The 21,608-nt window shown below is 44.8% G+C and overlaps 1 protein-coding gene across 1 annotated transcript; it reads left to right on the forward strand.

Moving 5' to 3' along the window:
* The first annotated feature begins 200 nt into the window (after positions 1–200).
* KPNA2 (karyopherin subunit alpha 2) lies at positions 201–6,138 on the forward strand. Its single transcript, XM_066332379.1, has 11 exons — positions 201–271; positions 978–1,093; positions 1,192–1,329; positions 1,547–1,635; positions 2,429–2,697; positions 3,769–3,863; positions 3,950–4,213; positions 4,800–5,033; positions 5,115–5,297; positions 5,406–5,555; positions 5,654–6,138. Exons 2-11 carry the CDS (start codon positions 1,019–1,021, stop codon positions 5,744–5,746), a joined length of 1,590 nt encoding a protein of 529 aa, XP_066188476.1. The 5' UTR covers positions 201–271; positions 978–1,018; the 3' UTR covers positions 5,747–6,138.
* The last annotated feature ends 15,470 nt before the right edge of the window (positions 6,139–21,608 follow it).

Consider the following 21,608-nt stretch of genomic DNA (forward strand, 5'->3'; position numbering starts at 1 on the left):
GCCCGAAAGCCTGCGTGGGGCGGCGCGCGGCACGCCGGGAGCTGTAGTACCGGCCCTTGGGAGGACGTCACTTCCGACCGGCTCTTCCGGGAGGGCGTTTCCCGTCATCGCGAGCCCTGCTGCTTTCAAACCAGCCAATCAGAAGGCTGCTTTGGCTCGAACTGGCCAATGGCAGGGCGCGGCCGCGGGAAATTTAAATGCCGCGTGGGGCGGCCGTGGGCAGTGGCAGTGTGCGGCAGCAGCGGAGTGACTGGCGGTGTCCTTGGTGGAGGTGCGGGGCCGGGGAGTCGGGGATGTAGGCCTTGCGCGCCTTGCGCTGCTCTTTTGGAAAGGGCCGTGCTCTGCCTGCCGTCCCTCCCAGGGCCTCTCTCTGGAGCGTCCCGGGTCTCCGCTGTATGCACTGGGGCTGATAGGGCTGGCGTATCCCAGCGCGGTTCGTCGCTCTGGCGGGGCTGTGGCCGGAGCGAAGCCACTTCTTATGCAATGGGTCACGCTGGGGGTGGCCGAGTTGCAGGGGTTTTCTTCGTTGCTCTGTAGCCGTTGTTATGTGCTGCTGGCCGTACCCTCACGGCAAACGCCCCCCGGGGTCTTCCCCAGTGCGAGAGCTTGTTGTTCTTGTCCAAAAAGGTTGAGGTGGTTCTGGGTGAGGTCCTGTGCAGCACAGGTATGCGACAGTGAAAATAGTATTTACCAGCATATGTGTGTTAACTGGGGAAAGGATAATCTATTTTGCTCCTGGAAGTTATAACTAATAGCATTTGGTTTAATGTGTGTTGATATCGTGTGACTGCGTCTTCTGCCTTTGTGTTGATGCTAGAGCTTGTTGTAACATCTGGGTGTTTAAAGAGACAGCTGCTGATCAAGGCAGTTGTTATAGTATTAATACAAACAAGTGCTTCTCATTGTTGAGTGTGGGTCCAGTTTTTAGGATGTAACTCTTGTGGAGCTAACTTGCTGTTTCTTTGCTCTGCTTTCAGGCTTGTTTCTGTCTGTCTCGCTCAAAAATATAACAAGCAAGATGTCTACTAATGAGAATGCTAATACACCGTCAGCTCGATTGAACAGATTCAAGAACAAAGGAAAGGACAGCACAGTGAGTACTCCGGGTGCAATTAGTACTTTAGCCAACCATTGTATCTTTAAATCTAAGTTTTGAAAGCCAAGAACTTACTCTAAGTGTTTCTCCTCCAGGAAATGAGAAGGCGGCGCATTGAAGTCAATGTGGAGCTGAGAAAAGCTAAGAAAGATGACCAGATGCTTAAAAGAAGAAATGTGAGCACTTTACCAGATGATGCTACTTCTCCCCTTCAGGAAAACAGAGGCAACCAGGTGAGTTGGTAAAAACTTGGTAAAAAAAGCTTGCAGCAGTTCAGATAACTGTAGATGAAGCTGTGGTTAAAGGGGTTTTGAAATATTACGTGGTGGTGGCACTAAGGGAAGCGGCTGTAAATTGGGGCCTATTAATGGTATTATGTAAGAGCTCTCTGTGGTCAGGAATACACGTGATTCTCCCAGTCAAGGACTCGTGTCATGTTTTCTTGTACAGGTTTTGGCACACTGGTCAGTTGAAGAAATAGTCAAAGGCGTTAATAGTAATAATATGGAGCTTCAGCTACAGGCTACTCAAGCTGCCAGGTAAGCAGTGCAGAGGAACCCAACTCAGCTGTGCAAGGTGAGAGACCTGACTTATGAGCCTGAGTGGCTGCTGATGTCTTCTTATCAGGCAGTATTTCAACAAACACATTTATATGCAATGTTGAGATACCTGTAACTTAGGCATAATTTTATTGAAACCCTGTGACTTTTGAATATTTAAAGTGCCTGAATATTTTAGTAGGAAGAAGTAATTTGTTCTAGTGTTAGCAAATTTAACAGTAGTCACCTTTGATTTGAAGGAGTAATTATAGTAAAACCCTTTGTTACAGCAAAGTAAGGTACCTTTTAAGCTGTGCTAACACTTAGGTGTGATACGTACGAGTGTGGCAATCCACCTTAGAATAATGTGACCAGTAAAATGACTGGGGTTTGGAGTCTGCCAACCTTTTCTCCTTACAAATCTAAAATATCCTTTAATAAGTTTGCCTATTGCTGCAGTGCTGCCCCTTCATTAGAGCCTCAGCAGGGTCATTAACCACTCTGCTGAGGAGCCTCTAGCAGTTCAGATGTGTTATGGCTCCTGCAGGTCTGCTTTACTTAAGAGTCTGAACAGAACCTCTCACAGAGTGAATACATGACAAACCCAATGTTAACAGAGGCCTAGGAAGCCACTGTTCATCTTGTCTGCATTTCTCTCACATGCTGGGTTGTGTGGCCTTCTCTGAATGTTAAGACAACACTAAACTTTTTTTATGTGGCGCTTTTAAGACTTTTAATTTGTTGTTCAGATGTCTGCAGGTAAAAATTGTTTCCTGTTTGCCTTCCTCCTTAGGAAACTCCTCTCAAGGGAGAAGCAACCCCCAATAGACAGCATAATCCGGGCTGGTTTGATCCCCAAGTTTGTCTCGTTCCTGGGCAGAGCGGAGTGCAGTCCCATCCAGTTTGAGTCTGCCTGGGCACTCACCAACATCGCCTCTGGCACGTCAGAGCAAACCAGGGCCGTGGTGGATGGAGGGGCAATCCCAGCCTTCATCTCCCTGCTGGCCTCCCCACACTCTCACATCAGTGAGCAGGCTGTGTGGGCCTTGGGGAACATTGCAGGTATGTCCAGGTGCTGCACAGCTCCAATCCAGACCTGTGCCATGCTCTGTGCTGAGCTGCTTGGGAGCTCTTCCCCAGTGCCTCTCCAGTCACGGCATGCCCTGCATTGCAGAGCAAGCTGCACCAGCCTCTTTGTCTTCAGACCTCGTGCAATGCCTGCCACCGCCTGTGGGGTTGTGTTGTGGGCACTGCTCGCAGATTTCAGCTCAGGTTTGATGAATCTCTAGTCGTGCTACAACACAAACCTTTTTCAGACATCTCAGTGTTTTTGTGACTCAGCAATGAGCTCTGCTCTGTGTGCTGACTAAAAGGGGAAAGGCAGGAAGCAGTGAGTGAAATATTTGTGTATGTGATGGCCAATATTGCTTTGAAACAGCTGCTTGCTGATGGGAAAGTACTGATATACTGAAGTTTCTCATGCTTCTTTCAGGGTTACTTGATCTGCCAGTGTTGGATCCAGTCTTTAAAAATTGGTCAAAGTAAACAATATAGTTAAATATTGTACCTGCCATATTAGGCTTTCCAATTGACTGTGCCTTAGAGAACAGTGAATCTTCCCACAAAGAATATTATCTTGTTTAAAAGCTTTGTTGGATTGAGGTTTTCTTAAATTTTGTCCTTCCAGTTTTAAAATCAATTATAAAGTATTTCTTACGCTTGCAATAGACTAGTCAAACTCTGAGGTGCCATCAGCGTTATTCTGTAGCACTCAGTCATGCAGCTGGTGATTATGATGCATTTCAAGTCCCATACTGTGGGGAAAGCTCTGTTTTACTGTAGGGCTTAGATTTGTCTCCAAAGACACATGGTTATGAACTCCTAGGAAAAGCTGTATAGAGAACACTTGGATTTGCCTCTTCTTCCAAAACAAAAGGTGAAACTCAGTGGCTTGCTTGAACATGCTTGACATGTGACTTAACCATGGCATTAGGCCTTTTGTCCTCCTGTTTCTTCTTCATTTATCCAGCCTTTCTTAATGAGTAGAAGAACTAATCCTCTAACACAGTGGTTCTGTGTACACATGTCCCTTTTATTCTGGTCTTCACCTGGCTTTTTGGGTTTTTTCCCCAGGGGATGGTTCTGCCTACAGAGACCTGGTTATTAAATATGGTGCAATCGAGCCACTGCTGAGTCTCCTTGCTGTTCCTGACCTGTCTTCCCTGGCTGTGAGTGTTCAGAATGATTCAAGTTTCAATTACTGAGAGTAGGGCCTGGCTAAACTATTGCTAACCATTTATTTCAACCTTTTCAGTCCGGATATTTACGCAACGTTACGTGGACCCTCTCAAACCTGTGTCGCAATAAGAATCCTGCCCCTCCCATAGAAGCCATCCAGCAGATCCTCCCCACCCTGGTCCGCCTCCTGCACCACGATGACCCCGAGGTGTTGGCAGACACCTGCTGGGCCATTTCCTACCTCACAGACGGTTCCAATGACAGGATAGAAGTTGTTGTGAAAACTGGGTTGGTGCCACAGCTTGTGAGACTCTTGGGGTGCAGTGACCTGCCAATAATGGTAAGTGGTTGGGTATTTCAGACTGCTCTTGCTTGATTTGAATCGTGGCTGGAACTGCAGTTTGTGTCCATGGAACTGAATGGTTCTTTTCATCCATGAGTCAGGTGCCTGTTGTAATTTCTGTGAAGTGAGACATTAGTTTCTCTCCTGCCTGGGTGCTGTCCCACACAAGACAGACTGCTGCTGCTGATGACTATCAAGCTGCTTTATATAATCATTGGCTTTACCTCACAGGCCAGCACAACAGTCAACATTCACTAAAGCTTGCCTTAAATTGCTGTTGCAGATCCAAATTCTAGGGACAGTGTTCACCAGTGTGCTCTGTACACGCTATAATTAGAGCATAATAAAGCTGCATTAGCATTTAGCAGGTAGTTTCCCTAAGCTCTGTCATGGGTGGCTGTTTGCAGAGTGCCTTGGAAGGTGTGCAGTTTTTAGTGTCTGCCTAAATGCAGACATGAGTGTCTGCCTGTGGAATGCTAACTGGGGAGGTTACAGTGGATGGCCATCGGGTATAGCTGTGTTTGCTATAATCCAATCTGCTTTTGAACAATTTTCCTGAGTATTCTGTTCATCTTTGTTTCAGACTCCTTCACTAAGAGCCATAGGAAATATTGTCACTGGTACTGATGAGCAGACACAGATTGTTATTGACTCAGGAGCGCTGGCTGTCTTTCCAAGCCTCCTTTCCCATCATAAAAACAACATCCAGAAAGAAGCAGCCTGGACAATGTCCAACATCACTGCTGGGCGTCAGGATCAGATCCAGCGAGTCGTAGACCACGGCCTTGTGCCTTATCTCATTGGTATTCTGAGGAAGGTAAACAAAGCCTCTATTTACTGTGTTGAGCCTTTTGCTATTACTTCTCTGCGTTCAAACACTCTGCTTTTACCTTTGCAGGGGGATTTCAAATCTCAGAAGGAAGCTGTGTGGGCTGTGACGAACTACACGAGTGGTGGAACAATTGACCAGATTGTGTACCTTGTTCAGGCTGGTGTTCTCGAACCCCTGCTGAATCTTCTCTCAACTAAAGACAGCAAAACTGTGCTCGTTATCCTCGATGCAGTTTCCAACATATTTTTGGTATGTGGAGGCAGTATATTTAATTATTGTCCATGTTGTTGCTATTGGCTCTCCAGTAGCTGCTGCCATAAATCTTTCCAGAGATTATTCCACAGTTTTCTGTTGCAGGCTGCTGAGAAGATTAATGAGACTGAAAAGCTTTGCCTCATGATTGAAGAGTGTGGGGGTCTAGACAGAATTGAAGCTCTCCAGTCACATGAAAATGAACAAGTGTACAGAGCCTCATCCACCATCATTGAGAAGTATTTCTCAGCAGAAGTAAGCAGCTTTGGGGGTCTTTTCTGCTTTTATTTTCTATTCCAGCACTGACTATATTCAAATGCTGCTGTTATTTCAACATTCTTCTTTCTTTCTAGGAGGAGGAAGACCAGAACGTTGTACCAGACTCCACTGCTGACAGCTACACTTTCCAAATCCAGGACAGTACCCCAAATTCTTTCAACTTCTAGGTCTTGCATGAACTGCAACGACCTACAAGTGCTGTAGCACACAAATGACTGCCACCTCTTTGTCTTAATAGTTCTCTTGTCTTTACTGGTTTTTCTGTGTCCTGTAGCACTTTGTCCAACTGAAACATACTTGAACAGTTCAAACTCTATATGTATCTGTGAATTTCTAAATGTAAACCTCATTCTTTGTAAATATTTCTTGTTTCTGTCCTTGTCTGGGGAAAGAATGCGTATGAGCAATTCAGGCCTCTCACAAAGCATTGAGCCACTGCTCTGCAGGTCTCCCTTTAACCTCTTACCTTCTACGTGTCCTGTTGCAGTGAGAAATACACTGAACAGGCTTTTAAGGAAAATTTACTTGAAGTTAAATAAAGCGTTATCAGTACATCAAATTTTGAACTGTGTCACTTGCTCTCTTAAAAGCTGACTGATGGGGTAAGTAAACTTAATCAAAAGTAGATAATGGCATGAATGCAAGTCTAAACCATGGCAGATTCCATGCTGAAGATAGTGGATTTAAAACAGCTCTGATTTCTGCATACAGCAGCCTTCTATTACAGGACCAAGGGACTGCTGCTTTTCTCCAGGTCCTTCCTATAGGAATCTGATTCATTTTACCCTGTGCATAACTGAGCTAAACTAGCTTTAGCCTCTTGGAGAAATATTTGAAGACTAGTAGTGCTACTTAACTGTAATTAGTAGTTTGGAGAAGATGTAAGTACAGCAGTTAACCAGCTCTGTACGTGTTCAGGTACCCTTAGGATGAAGCACAGGAAATGTTTTGAAGCAGTTGCCTGTGCTAGGGAGCAAAAATGAAGGCTTTGTCTTGGACACAGCTGTCCCTTTATTTCTAGAGTCATTGCTTACAGGAACCTGTTTTGTCCCTCACAGGGGTTTGGAGGGGGAAGAGTGTTGAGTGGAGAGGAAGAACTGAAGTTCTGTTTTCCTGCTTTTTGGAAAAATCTGGATTCAGCTATTTAACTTGAACCTCCTAGAAGTCAAATGTGCTGGAATAACCATGTTGTCTCAGCTCACTGAGTGTCTCTAGCCCCAAAGATGGTGCAGGAGAGGTCAGAGTTCAGGGCTGGGTGTTTCATAAACATGACTTAAATGGACCACATCATGTCACCTTTATTAATAAAAGTTGGATGGGGCAAATTCTGATATATAGGCAATTCTCCATGAGCTCCCATTGGCTTTGCTTCCACCTTTATGGGTGGAGGGCAATAAAAAACTCATGCAAAACAAAAATCATAACTCCTTCATTCTGCTAGGTGAACCTATTAGGACAATCTGGTTTTGCCTCCTGTATTAGTCACCTTTTGTGTGCTTCCAAGTTTATTTTGAAGCGCAGATGCGTAGAAAAGTGGATTTGGGTGTAACTCTTTGGCAATCCACAGAGATCAGGTGTGCTTCATGAAGAATTCACTGTTGTGTGCTGCTCACAAAGATGTCTTTAACTGGGTTATTGCTGATGTAGATGATGTCATTCTTGCTTTCATTAGTGTGGGGCAGGTCTGCTGTTCCCTCTTCCCCACTTGCTGGCAAATGATTCCCTCCCTGATTGGAGCCTGGTGATGGCATCCATCCATGGGCCCTCTCTGGAGCTTGGATATTGCTGGATTGTGATAAAGTTACAAAGGGCAGCAGATAATTGGTCTGTATCTACAGTCCTATACCTCCTGTTAGTAACAATACTGCTTTGTGCAGGGCGATCTCGGTGAGTCACTGCTGTAATGATTGTCCTGCTGGGCTGGTGAAGCTGTGGGAGTTCCTGCACCCAGCTCAGAACGTGCTCCTGGTGGCACACTGCTGTCACTGATGTATCAGCAGGGGCTGCAGATTTACCTGTCAACAGGAGACTGGCTTGTAAAAACCACACTGACCTGAACTGATTCATGATGACCTTACTACTTTGGCCTGTACCACTTTAACTGTTTTTCTTTAACTCCAAAAAAGCTGTAGCATGTACTAAGCCTCACTGTGAGTGTCTAAAGAGGCTGAACTGTGTCTGTGCTCTGTTCCCAGCTCTGCCTGCCCCTGGGCTGAGGCTGCAGGTGGAACCCAGGGCCCCTGGAAGCAGCTGTGGGCAGTGCCAAAGTGCCACCAGTGCCACCACAGCTCCCCTGCTATTGCCATACCTGAGCACAGGGACAAGGACACCTACCTTGCAATGCTGGAGCCTTTTCTCAGGGGAAAAGCAACTGCACGGGGCATTTATGCACCTGCACTGAAGCCTCCTGTGTCCTTTCCTCTCTTGTCAAACCTCCACCCTTGACCCAAGAGCATCAGTTAAAAAATCATGATTTCCTGTGTGACTAGAGAAGGAAAAGAATTAACCTGTATAAAAGCAATCATACCAAGTCACCTTTAATGACCGAGCCATTCCCTCCCCGTGTTTGCAGTCGGGGTTTGGGGGGCAGAGCTGTAAGAAGCCCGGGTTTTGTACAGTTTTTGGGGGGCAGAGCTGTGAGGAGCCCGGGTTTTATATCGATTTTTGGGTGCAGAGCTGCGAGGAGCCCGGGTTTTATATCGATTTTTGGGGGCAGAGCTGTAAGAAGCCCGGGTTTGTACAGTTTTTGGGGGGCAGAGCTGTAAGAAGCCCGGGTTTTATATCGATTTTTGGGGGCAGAGCTGTAAGAAGCCCGGGTTTTATATCGATTTTTGGGGGCAGAGCTGTGAGGAGCCCGGGTTTTATATCGATTTTTGGGGGCAGAGCTGCGAGGAGCCCGGGTTTGTACCGTGTAAAGCGGCCCGGGGACCGGCAGAGGGCGGTGCCGGAGGTGGGATAATCCCGCCGGCAACACTCAGGTGAGATCTTCAAAATGCTCCATTTTCCAAAAAAAAAAAAAAAACCAAAAAACACAACAACAAACCCACAGAGCTATGGCTTTGGGGCACTCAGTGTGGTTACACACAACATCTATGTGCTAACTCCTGAGTCTTCAGCCAGATTAAATACCGAATATAAAATACAACCTTTTAAATGCCCCTTTAAAATCAAAGTACTGTTACTTCAAAACACAACTCCTTTAATAGCTCTTTAGCATATGCAAGTAATTTGGCTTTTGTGTCTGGATAGTAAATGCAGAACACTTGTTCAATGGTCTTGTCTCTTTTTTTTTTTTTTTTTTTAATTACTTCAGATTTGTCCGATGTATTGAGATAATAATAGAATGCTGCAAAATATTTAGATGCCTGACAGCTCAGTGGCTTAATAATTAACTTTCTGGGGCCTGAGACTGTGTTTTTATCCAAGAAAAATGTGTTCAGCCTATCCACCAGTGAGCTCTGTTGGCAGCATGTATTTCCACCAGCAACAATCAACAATGATTATGAGTAAGTGACTGGGGTGAGTCACTCCTTATTCTAAGAAAATGCGAAGTATTTCTGAGGTTAGGATCACAGTCACCCATGGGGCTGTCTCTCTAGCTTCAAAAAAGTGGTAGGAGCAAAAAGGAAGAGGAGATTTTTTATTGCTCCAGGTTTTGAATTTGTTTGGCTTGGTTTTATGGCAGGTGATATATAGATAGATAGATAATTTTTTTTTTCTTTTTTTGGTTGCACGGCCCAGTCAGATTTATGAGCTCCTCCTCGTTATCTGTCAAATGCCTCATTCAGGACAAGGGCTGGAATCAATGTCTGGTGGCTCGTGTGTCAGTCTGCCAACTCCTCTGTGCTGAGAGCAACAATAACAGACCCCTGCTGACATCAACTGGCTTGGAATGCAGTTGTTGCTCATGCTGTTTTATCTGTGGAGTGGTGGCAAGATTGCAGCCTGAGATCTCAGCAAACCTAACTGCCTCTGAAACTCTGATGCTGCCTGGCTGAGTGTTCCCTTTGCTGCTCCCCAAGGTGCCAGGCTCTGGAAGGAGAGCTGGCACTTTGCAGTCCTGCAATTCAGGAGCACGTCTGTTCGCTTTCCTCTGCAGGAAAATCAGCTTAAACTGTGGGAAAGTTAGAAATGTTTAAATCTGTAGAAACCTATTTTTTTTTTTCTTTTCCTGTGAATTAGACTGAAATACTCTCTTAAGCAAAGCTGCTTCCTGCAACTCTATCCAGAATGATTTAAATTGCACAGAACCAGCGTGGTGTACCAGCAGCAAGAAGCAGCTGTAGTTCTGCAGGAAAAGGAATTCGCTACCCAACAATACTTCATAGATCTCTTCTGTTTCTAAATCTATTTTACAGCACAGCAAGCTGAGACACAAGAAAGTTATCCACAGGCATTCAGAAAGTTGCTGGCAGAATTCACCTGGAGCCTGGGAATCCTGATGTCTGTCCCTGCAGTTAACCCTTGGCACCTCTGTTTGCTGAATATGGCATTATCCCAGGAGCGCTGGAGCTCTGTTGTGATAAGGTATGATGTAGATTTAAGTACAGGTCTAAACTTTGGAAAGTGTGTAAATTGAGGAAGAGGCACTGTTAGTCAAAACAGGAGTAATTAATGAAGGTTAATTGTGTTTGGTTATATTTGACCCATAGAGGAAAATGTTAGGACTTTCACTTAAAATGTAACAGGAAACACATTAACCCTTTGGCCTTCAGAGGAGCATTAGAAGAAAAGGTGAAGAGGGAATCAGGGGACCCCCTCCTTGGGCTGGGAGGGAGCAGTACACCCCCTGGAACTTGACATTTCAGGAAAAACCATCCACAGGAGCTCTCCTGCTCCAAGTGTGCAAAGCTGTGCACTGTGTTTGTAAAACAGTTCCTTCTGACTGCTCCAGGGAATGGCACTGACACGAGGTGGGCAGAGGGCTCAGCCTGTGGACAGCTGAGGGAGAATTGATTTGCTGTGAGTTTCCAAGCACTTCCTATGGATTAAGGGTCTCTGGAGTCCTGCTCCTGCCTGCAGAGCACTGTCTGTCTCAGGCTGGCTCCAGGAAATGGACGCTCTTCCGCAGAAGCCAGAAGATTTCGTGGAAGAGCTGTGGCCCCTTTCCAGGCTGCAGTTCACCCACTGCCCTGGGGAGTGTCAGTAGTGGGAGGGGAGTGAAGTTGGGATTTAAAGGGACCAGGAAGGGAGAGAAAAAAAAAAAATCCTTTTCTCCATCCTTCTCTATAAAGCAGGATGGAGAAAAATCGTGTTAATTCTCACCAAGAACAACTTGCTTGACCACATTATAATATTGTGCTGATCGTTTGAATAGAACAATGAGCCAGCTCCAGAAGTGATGTGTAAATCATGTGTCAGGAACAGAGTTTCAATTGACTGACACACTGAAAGCAAAATCGATGGCACTGACTTCACTGTGGGGGAGTTTGGACACAACTATGAGCTCAACAAAAGAGGCAGTGTAAAGAGGAATCGTTCTCCTTCATTTCATATCTTTCTCAATTTGCATTGCAATGTGAAATGAAAATCATGGGGTCATCTTTTGAAGGTCTGTTTTATTTATTTTTGTGTATATATATAGATATAAAAATCATGTCATCACACATACATTTATAGATTTATTTATATAAAATAGTGGAAAGCTACCCAATTTCTTTTTCTCTTTAACAGATTGCTTTTGTGTGCAGCTTCACAGTGGTAAAAAAGCTGTACCACCAGGAGTATTAATAATGCTCTGTGGGCATATGGAAGATTGGAGGTACAGAGTTATCAGAAAATCTTCAGTAATCTCCAAAGCACATTTCCACCATCCCAATCACTTCATTTTTACCCACTATATGAAACAGATGTAAAAATAGCTCTTTCATCAGTGGATTGCTACACATATTTGGGCTGCAGAGGCTCAGTTCTGTTCAAAGCAATGCTGTGAAATCAAGTGCAGAATGTGCTGTTAATCAGAAGCAGCAATTTCATGTTACGTCTCCGTCTCTCCTCCCACCTCCAGCTCCCCTTCCCAATTCTGAGCAGGAAACGACACTTGGATGGAGCTCAGCACACTGACTTTCTGGATAGACTCTCTAGGAATGAGGAGGGACTTGAATTCTCTCCATATGTCATTTCCTCTCCCCTAATGGCTAAAAAAACCCCATAGCTGCAGTTCGTGTAACTTGTGAGAGAGAACACGAGCAATCTGGGGAAATAAGGGCAGCCACGTTCCACTTCTGAAGAACTGCTCTGCAAACTTAACTTGAATGGAGCAGGGATTTTTTTGTCTGTGTACAAATACTGGTTTATGTAGCTCCTTCAGCTGTAGCTATTTCCCCATCTGTACTGAAGTGTGTATCAACACCTGCAGTCTGGGGCCAGACAGGGATTAGGGAAGGAAAATGTGAGCAGGGGGGAAGTGGTAACAACTCTGCAAGATGTAAACTAACTCAAAGGAAAAACAGAGGGAGACTGACAGTGGGGATCTAATAATTTTTAATAAACCCAATTTTAATAGCAAATGATCCTAGAAATTAAGAAAAATCAGATGAGCCACTCCTGCAGCTTTCATCCAAAGTGTCTTTAAAAACTTTTCTGTTCAGTACAACCTAGAGCACATGCAGGTATCCTACCCTGCTGCAGAACACAACATTTGATCTGCTGTATTGCACTGTGGATTTGCAGCTGTCGACAGAATTCAGTGTGCTGTAGTTACAAACAGAAAAAAAAAGCAATCCAGGAATAAACATTACATTAAAAAACCCAACAAAAACCATTTTAACTAAAGGATGAGCTTACTTCCTCATAACCATCCCACTGTGTATTAGACCCAAATTGGAACATAATGTCTTTCTAGCAACATAATCCAAATGTTTGTTCAATTTGTAGCAACCAAACTGTGCAGTGCTTCTTTGCAGGACAAATGAGAGATGACATTTGCTCAAAAACCCTGAATTTTGCAGTCTGTGAATGAGAACATGTGCACAGAGGGGCTGGATGTGTCTCCTTGCAGGGTGATTATATCTGACTGAAGAGCCAAGAGCCCTCCCATCTTTCATTTGACACATTGCCTAATTAGACATGTTGCCCCTGAATTCTAATGTTAAAAAGAAAAGGAGAAAACCATTTTTCCTCCAGTTCTATTTTAAAGGGGTTCAAGAGTGGAATAAAGGCATGGTTCAAGACACACGGTGACAGGTTTTGCTTTAGGTTACTTTTAGCACTTCACTAGACCCACTAACCTACTTAAATATCTGTGCTGCTCTTATCCGACATAAAACCTTGCTTTGTGACTTTTAAAATGAAATATTTTAGAGGTATTTTTAGACATAACTTTATCTTTAATCCTCTCAAATTGATTTCACACTGGGCTTGTGGGTGATTCTGTTAAAAGAAAGCACAAAAGGAGCCAGTACAGCCTGTGGATAGGTTAGGTATTTCTGCAGTTCAGAAGGTTTGAGAAATAATACTTCTTTTAAAAAGAGAGATTGTTGAGCTTATTGAACCTGCAAATGCTTTTGTGTCATGACTGAGATTATTTATGGATTTGGTTTTCACACAGCACGTTTATAAATGTCTCCAGACTTGGGGTAAGACAAAGCAGGATGTTTCCAAACCTGGACAGCCTGGGCTCCTTTCAGCAGTTCCCAGAACTGTGAGTAGATGTGGTTTGCACAGCCTGAGACAGCTCATCTGACTCTTAGTGCTTCCCCATGGCAGAAAATAATCATCCCGTGGGCTCAGGGCTTTGTGAGCTATTTTGGGGTTTGAAATTGGTGGATTCAGCTACCTGTAGGGCTACACAACATTGTTATAACTCGATACATTTCCTGGAATTAATCCTGTCTCTTGAATGGAAATCTTTGGAAGTAACTTGGGTGAGACACGTGGAAAAACCTCCACTTATTTGAAGAAACAGAGAGAATTAGAACTACGAGGTGAGGGCTGTTTTAGGTGGCTTAGACTGCCCCAAGATGCCCCTGCCTACAGGAGAGGGGTCTGCTGCCAGCCTCTTGCCTCTCTGTAGCTGCATTGTCTCTAACAGCCACAGTCCCTGCAACAGGTTAGAATGGGATAAATAAATAAAATGGGATAAATTGCTGCCCTTAAACCTCATCATAAGCCCTGACACGTGGGATTCTGTACAGCTTGGCAGGTTAATCTCTGGATATTTGGGTAAGTCATGATGGCCAGTGGATAATTACACCTTCATTTCCTTTCTCTATGATGTATTTCCATTGTATGTGCAACTACACGCTAATGTAGATAATGCTAAATGCCCATTTTGCCACCTAATGGTGTAGTTCTGAGAAATAAAGCATTATAGCAGATTACACCTAGGCAACCCCCAAACTTTTTTGCATTTATCAGATTTAATTTCATCTAGAAAGAGAAAAATTTGAAATATTTATGAAAGTCTGTCCCTTTTCTTTTCACATCGGTATTTTTTTCTTTTTTTCAGTAAAGGTCCATTAATGTGGCATTAATGTGGATGGAGGCTTATCCGACAACGTTCCAGGGCTTTTGGAGAGCCAGGAAAGCTTTTCTGCTGGCCGTGGCTGGAAGGTGCATCACAGAACGTTTGTCACTTCTTCCAAAGCATTCAGCAGAGGTGGTGATTAAGGCTGGGTGTCACCTGGGCAGAGCAAGGACTGACTGATGAAGGCAACCACGTGCCAGTGCATCTCTGCTGAGCACCAGGGGCTGAGGGTGAGTTCACAGCAGCAGGGCTGAGTCAGCTCCTGGCATCCCTGGAGGTGGCATCCTGCTCTCAGCATCAACACCGTAATTAAAACTCAGGGGTTTGCCATACAGGAGATTTTACAGCTCGCCTTTTGCAGGTGACAAAATAATTATCTCAAATAATTATTAATAATAATTGTAGCTGGGTCACAGGGAGTAAGAAAGATTGGGGGAGGTTTGATATTCCTTTAGTGGCTAAATAATGTGGCTTGGTTAAAACACTGCTGCATGTCAACTCTTTAAATACTTATTTGGGCTGAGATTCTTCCTCAAAACCCTTCATTTGTCTGGGACAATACACCCAGTGTTAAGGTGAATCAGATACTCTGTACACACAGATGTTGTAGCACAGTGGTAAACTAAGTTCTTGATGCATGTCATTCAGAGGAGACTTTCCAACTGCCTTCCTCTGCAAGGTCTTCTAGGAACCTGTTTTGTATCAGCCAAGGAAATCTAACGATGAGATTCTACAGTTGCTTCATTTAAAACACAACACAAGAAAGTTGCACAGAGCAGCTGCACATGGGAACGTGTGGGATTTCAGGAAATCTCTGTAATTTCAGACAGAATATTTAGCATGTAGCTCTCAAAGCACTTGATGAAGCCAATTGTCCAAGAGCTGGAAAAGAAACTTTATTATCGATAGTGTCCTATGGATAAGTAAGTGGAAGAATAAAGGAAATATTCTTCAGACAGACCTTTTTTTTTTGGCCCAAGATTTTGGAGGCTGATTTTGTACTTCAAGTCAGCAGTCTCATTGCTTTTGAATCAAGACAAGTCAGGGGATGTATTTTAAGCCTAAGACACATCCAATGTGCTTGAAGACTCAAGCTGGGCTCTGCCCTGTGTATTGGGCTCTTAAAATGCTGTGCAGCTCCTGCCCCTGGGTTCTGGGCTGTGAGATACATCCTGCAGCAGAGAATAGGGGTGACAAGGTGCTGGGCTGGCACAGGGGTGTCACCTCCAGCCTTTTGCCCAGGACATGGTTTTTCATGGCAGATTTTCCCCTCTCAGAAAGTGGACTTCAGCCCCTGTCTAGTAATAAAATGCAACACATCTCTTTATTCCATGTTCAGTGCCTGTCTCCAAAATCTCCCTTTTCTTCTTTTGCTGAAAGGATTAGGATAGTGCACGTTAGGATAGTGCTGTCCTGCAGGACATGATGAGGAAATAACACGGCTAGAGAGCTGCATGGAATATCTGTGCATCAGTTACTAATCTTTTCTGGATGGATGGACTCAGAAGTTATCTTAGTGACTAACCACTGGAAAATCCTGTGATATGGAAGCTCATGCATTTTTTTTTGTAGCCACAGCTGCAGTCATTTCCCTTCAGAGACACATCATTTCCCCAAGACACATCCTGTCTCGGAGGGCCACGGTGTCTCTGCTCCAAGCTGCTGTCCCCTTTTGCAGGAGCCAGCACATGGGTGGAGATTTCCTTCCTAGTTTCTTCTCCTGAAAAGCTTCATCTCCAGCTCCAGCTTGAGAAATGGATTGATTCTTGACCTCTTGCATAAACATTGTCTCTGCATGCCAAAGGGAGCCTTAGTGAGAACCAGAGCCCCTGTCTAGACATGTTTCTTCATCCCAGAGCTCTGATAGGTTTGTCCTCCACTGCTGGGTTAACTCTCTTTGTCTCTGAGCAGCAACAGAGACAGAGGAAAACCAGATATTTAAGCATGTGCATCTCGATGCTTTAATGTACCTTGTTCCATTCAGCAGCAACACAAATAATCCTCCAGTCTGACAATTTACACAATCTGCACAGGGAAAAAAGGAATCGCGTACAAAGTGAAATTTTCTGTTCCTCATCCTTATTCCTGAAATGCAGAAGCATTTGACAGGAGGCTGCAGTGGGTTTTGCTGCTTTGGCATGGAAGAGCAGCAGGGAAGGTGGCAGAAAGCCTCATGGAGGACAGAATTCCCCTGAGGAACAGGACAGAACCAGTGATGGATCTGCAATGAATTCAGGAACTTCTTTAGCTACAGAAAGAAGTTATGATTGGCTTGGGGAAGGTTTAGAAGAAAAACCTGTGCCAAAGAGGCAGAGCAGGAGAACAATGCCCTTTGCAATCAGAGGTGTTGATGAATGCTTAGAAAAGGGTACGAGTTGATCAGGTGATTTAACAAAGAGGCAGAGAAAACTGCTAGTAGAAATGTTCATCATTCTTCACAATTCCAGTTTTCTAGATTTTTATTTTTTTGCCACATTAATGGACCTTTATTGAAAAAAAGAAAAAAATACTGATGTGATAAGAAAAGGGACAGACTTTCATAAATATTTCAATTTTTTCTCTTTCTAGATGAAATTAAATCCGATAAATGCAAAAAAATTTGGGGGCTGCCTAGGTGTAATCTGCTATAATGCTTTATTTCTCAGAACTACACCATTAGGTGGCAAAATGGGCATTTAGCATTATCTACATTAGCGTGTAGTTGCACATACAATGGAAATACATCATAGAGAAAGGAAATGAAGATGTAATTATCCAGTGATCAACCCATCTTTAACTCCATCATCTCCAGAGGGGTCTATAATTCAAGCATGTCAGGCTCTGGGAAATTTAGTAAATTATGAAGTGAGTAGAAGTAAATGCAATCCAGATAATTTAGAAGTATCTTTATTTTTAAAAATTGTCACAGGAAAATAGTTCTAACCTTTTAATTGACTCATGAAATCATAATAACAGGGGCAGAGCTCTCTTGCTTTCTTGATATCATTACAGAAGCTGGGGAAGAATGTGATGCAGCACCAGCCAGCTCTCATTACTGCTGAGTGAATGTGCCATGGTTAAACCTATACACAGAAACAAATGGAATGTAATTCTTAAATGTTGATTTGCTTTGAACGTATTCCACATGCTGAAGAATGAGTTTCTAGTACACTCTTCCATTTCTAAAGAGGGAGAGGACCTCACCTCTAAAAAATTAACTACAACCATCCTTTTCTGAAAATGAACACTACTTAGTTAAAGATGTTTGTCCATATTTCCCAGTGCTCAGAACCACTACATCCTTTGAGAACTAGAAATAGATAGTTCTGTCTTTCTTCTTGGTAAATTCAAGAAATCAAAGCCTGTTTTTGTGCAGCTATGGAAAAGAAGAATTTTTTGTTATTTCTAAATACTTCTTCAAAATTTCACTCGTATGACACCAATACCACTGATATGATATCATAATGATACCAACTCTTACATAATTTTTTCCTTGTGGATTCTTCAACAACCCTGTTAATATCCTAAAAAGTTCCTGTCCTTGCCCCTTCCCTTTACATTTCCACCAGTTCTTAGAGGGTGGCTCAGCTGTGAAGCTCTGGCTGAGGATGGCAGAGGAATCTGGAGGATTCCTCCAGATTGAACTGAGGATTGAACTCCCAAATCCAGAGGAAAGGACTTGACTGAACTGAGGAACAAGAGGATTGAGCTCCCAGGTCCAGAGGAAAGGCTGTCATCCAAAATGATCTGCAGGATGATGCAAGGCACTCCCATCCCTGTGGATCCCATGGAGCTACCTCATCCCAAAAGGATGTGTTGTCCGGTGATAGCAGCCTGCAGTGGAGCAGGGGGCTCTTGTCAGCAGCTCTGATGACATCTGCTTGTCCCTCTCACAGGATCTGGCCTGCACAGAGTGAAACCTCCTGCAGTGGAACTGCTTAAAGCCACTATTTACTGCAAACTCTTGGCTTCTGAAACCGAAAGCAGGATCAGGGAGACATCAGCTCTGTTAATCTGAGAATATTTTGAGAACTTGGGGGGTAGTGCTGGCTCGAGAACCTCTGGATCATAACATTCCAATGGGATTCTTTGGCTGGGAAAGCAGCACTTTCAACCATCAGGGACTGTCAGCATCTTTGGTTCCCTACACTGCTGCATTCCTGGTGCTCTGCCAGGCTGCCCTTCTTCTGCTGCCTGCAGATCTTCCACTGGTCCCTCATGGAGCTGCTCACCTTAAATCCTGGCAGTTCTACTCAGCAAAGGGGAACAGTGAGTGAAAATCCTCATTTCTAGCAGAATTGGGAGGGAGGACAGGACAGGTGTCCTGTGGGACACCCAGGGACAAGAGAGAAGGGAGGGAGGGAGCAGCAGCTGGCATCTGGTGCCTCTGTGTGTCCAAGGCCAGCCTGCTCCAGGTCCTTCTCCCCACTCAGGACCTGCCCTGGACCTAACTGGGACCAGCCCTGGACCTAACTGGGACCAGCCCAGCCAGGCTGATGGGAGCTGGAGCCTCTCTTTTCTCCCCCTGTTAAACACACCCCTGCCCCACAGGACTGTCCCACGTGCCACTGATGTGTTTGGGATGCATCCATCAAAGTGCTCGAGGCGCGTGGGTTGTTTAAATGTTCAGTAAATAAAATCAAATATAGCACGTTAATGAAAAATGCACAGCAGTAGCAGCCCTCCTGCAGACAGCACATTTTATATGCTGACCCAAATGCTCTGACTGCATCAGTTAATGCTCCAACTTGCAATAATCACCGTGTTTTCACTGAAAGGTGAGCAGCATGTCCAAAAATCTTAGAAAAATTTATAGTTCGGCAAGTTGCTCTCTGAAAAGCAGTTTGAAATCAAGTATGCTTCATGACCTTTAAAAAACGCTTTTAATGAAAGCATTAAAATGTTCATAATAAACACTGAACAATGAAATACTGTATTTAATTCCAATGGGGTTTTTTAAATATTGGAATTTCAATTAATGTCTAACACACTAGTTATCCATTAGAAAAAGATCATGTAGAAAAAATTCTGTTCAATGTAACATTTAACACTTTCATCAAATTATAACAGAATTATTGAATGTTGGGTCCAAAGTGCACTGCAAGACCCCGGAAATGAATAATCATCATGTTAGGAAAAATCTAGAAATATGTTAAGTATGTAAAAAGTAATTTTATATTTTTGTTTTTCTGCTCAGTTTAGCAGTGGCCAGGTAATGTTGCAATATTTGCAAACCATCAGCCACTTGCTTTATATACTCGGCTTGAGAAAAGGATAATGACCTATGTGAATTTGTAACAGATTGGAACTTTAACAATATGACCTTCAATTACAAATGCTGATTTTTTTTTTTTTTTTTTTTTTTAATGCAGGAATCAGGACAACTGGAATATCTTTGGTGTGTGTGCAAATTTATGTAACCAATACAAAGTAACTTTCCAACTGTTTCAGTGCAATCTAAAGCCATAAAACCCATAAGATATATTGTGTCCATGTTTTGTAGTAAATGCCACTAGGACTTTGTTTCAAATTTTCTTTTTTTGAACCAGCGGCCAAGCACTGAACCAATGCTTTCTCTGGTGGCTCTGCTGTGCTGTGAAGGAGGCTGGTGTCTGACATTTGCTAGTTTTGTGTTAAACAGCTGATGGCACAGGCACAGCCCTTGCCAAGGAAGGGATCCTCTGCTCCCTGTTGAAGTGACATTGGAAATCTCCACTTGGCACTCAAGACACTTTGGGAGGAAGATGAAGTGAGCCCCTATGTACAGCGTAGGAGAGCTCACATTTTATGGAAGGAAAGCTTTGAGAATCACATTGCGCTCCCAAGGCCTCAGCAGGAAAAAACTTTTTTCCTCCAGCAGGAAAAAAATCAGCATGGCCTGGGTTTGAATGACCAAGGCCCAAGCTCTGAGCTCTGTGAGGATGGGAGCACTCCAGACGTGGTTACAGCTCAGCTCCATGCAGCTGCACAGAGGGAACCTCCCGGGCTGTGTAAAACCCACATGGTAAACCCAGTGAAGCACAGATAAACCCAGTGAAGCACAGGTCACCTTCTCATCCCATGCTGGGGATCCACAGCTGGATCCTCACCTCTGACTACCCACATGACAATACTTCCCTGGTCACCTCAGCAGGAAGAAGCCAGAGCAGTGACATGATCAAACGAGTAGAGTATTAGTAAGGTTGTTAGTAAGAGTAGGTGTGTGATGTATTAGCTCAGACTTCCAAAGTAACCTCGACTGTGGCAACCTTTGCAGGTTTTCTGGGGGCTTTTCTCACCCTTGAGAACCCTCTGGCCCTGCAGAAAGCTGCCCATGACCTTGATGGAGCTCCCCTCCTGAGGAGTGTGTTGCAGGTCTGGGAAAACTCCGAGAAGGGTCACCTTTCCTCAGGGTGGGAGTTAAATTAGGCCACATGGCATTGGATGCGAGGCACTTTTTTTTTTTTTTTTTTTTTTAATTATTATTCTACGAATGGCAGTTCACAGAACCCAACTGCTGATTTCTACACAGCACAGATAAGGAAAAAATTGGTCCAAAGTTTAACAGTTTCCTGGGTTGGTCTGTCACACCCTGTCCACAGGGAATACTGCCCTGGAACAGCAGCACTCTGGTGTGGGACCACACATTTCAGCCTGGCTCTGCATTCTCCCGCCGTGTCTTTTCCCATTTGTACCCTCGATTTTCCCATCCCAATTCCCCACACAACTTCTCTGTCATCCTCTCCTCTCCACTTTGGCCATTCGTTCACATTCTTCTCGATGCCCGGCTCTCCCAGTCCATGGCCATTCCCCCACCATTCCCAATCCCAGCTCTCCCAGTCCAGGGCCATTCCCGATCCCATCTGTCCCAACCCAGGGCCGCTTCCCGCAGTGTCCCCATCCCTCAGTGTCCATCCCTCAGTGTCCATCCCTCACTGTCCCCTCAGTGTCCCCATCCCGCAGTGTCCCATCCCTCAGTGTCCCGTGTCGGGAGTGTCCCCATCCCTCAGTGTCCATCCCGCAGTGTCCCATCCCTCAGTGTCCCCTCCCTCAGTGTCCCCATCCCTCAGTGTCCATCCCTCAGTGTCCCCATCCCTCAGTGTCCCCATCCCTCAGTGTCCCCTCCCTCAGTGTCCCATCCCTCAGTGTCCCATCCCTCAGTGTCCATCCCGCAGTGTCCCATCTCTCAGTGTCCCCATCCCTCAGTCCCCATCCCTCAGTGTCCCATCCCTCAGTGTCCATCCCTCAGTGTCCCCATCCCGCAGTGTCCATCCCTCAGTGTCCCCATCCCGCAGTGTCCATCCCTCAGTGTCCCCATCCCTCAGTGTCCCATCCCTCAGTGTCCATCCCTCAGTGTCCATCCCTCAGTGTCCCCATCCCTCAGTGTCCCATCCCTCAGTGTCCCCATCCCTCAGTGTCCCATCCCTCAGTGTCCCATCCCTCAGTGTCCATCCCTCAGTGTCCATCCCTCAGTGTCCCATCCCTCAGTGTCCATCCCTCAGTGTCCCCATCCCGCAGTGTCCATCCCGCAGTGTCCCCGCAGTGTCCCATCCCTCAGTGTCCCCGCGGTGTCCCCTCCCGCAGTGTCCCCGCAGTGTCCCCGC

This window comes from Sylvia atricapilla, chromosome 18, assembly GCF_009819655.1.
Source record: "Sylvia atricapilla isolate bSylAtr1 chromosome 18, bSylAtr1.pri, whole genome shotgun sequence".
In the NCBI taxonomy this organism is placed as follows: domain Eukaryota; kingdom Metazoa; phylum Chordata; class Aves; order Passeriformes; family Sylviidae; genus Sylvia; species Sylvia atricapilla.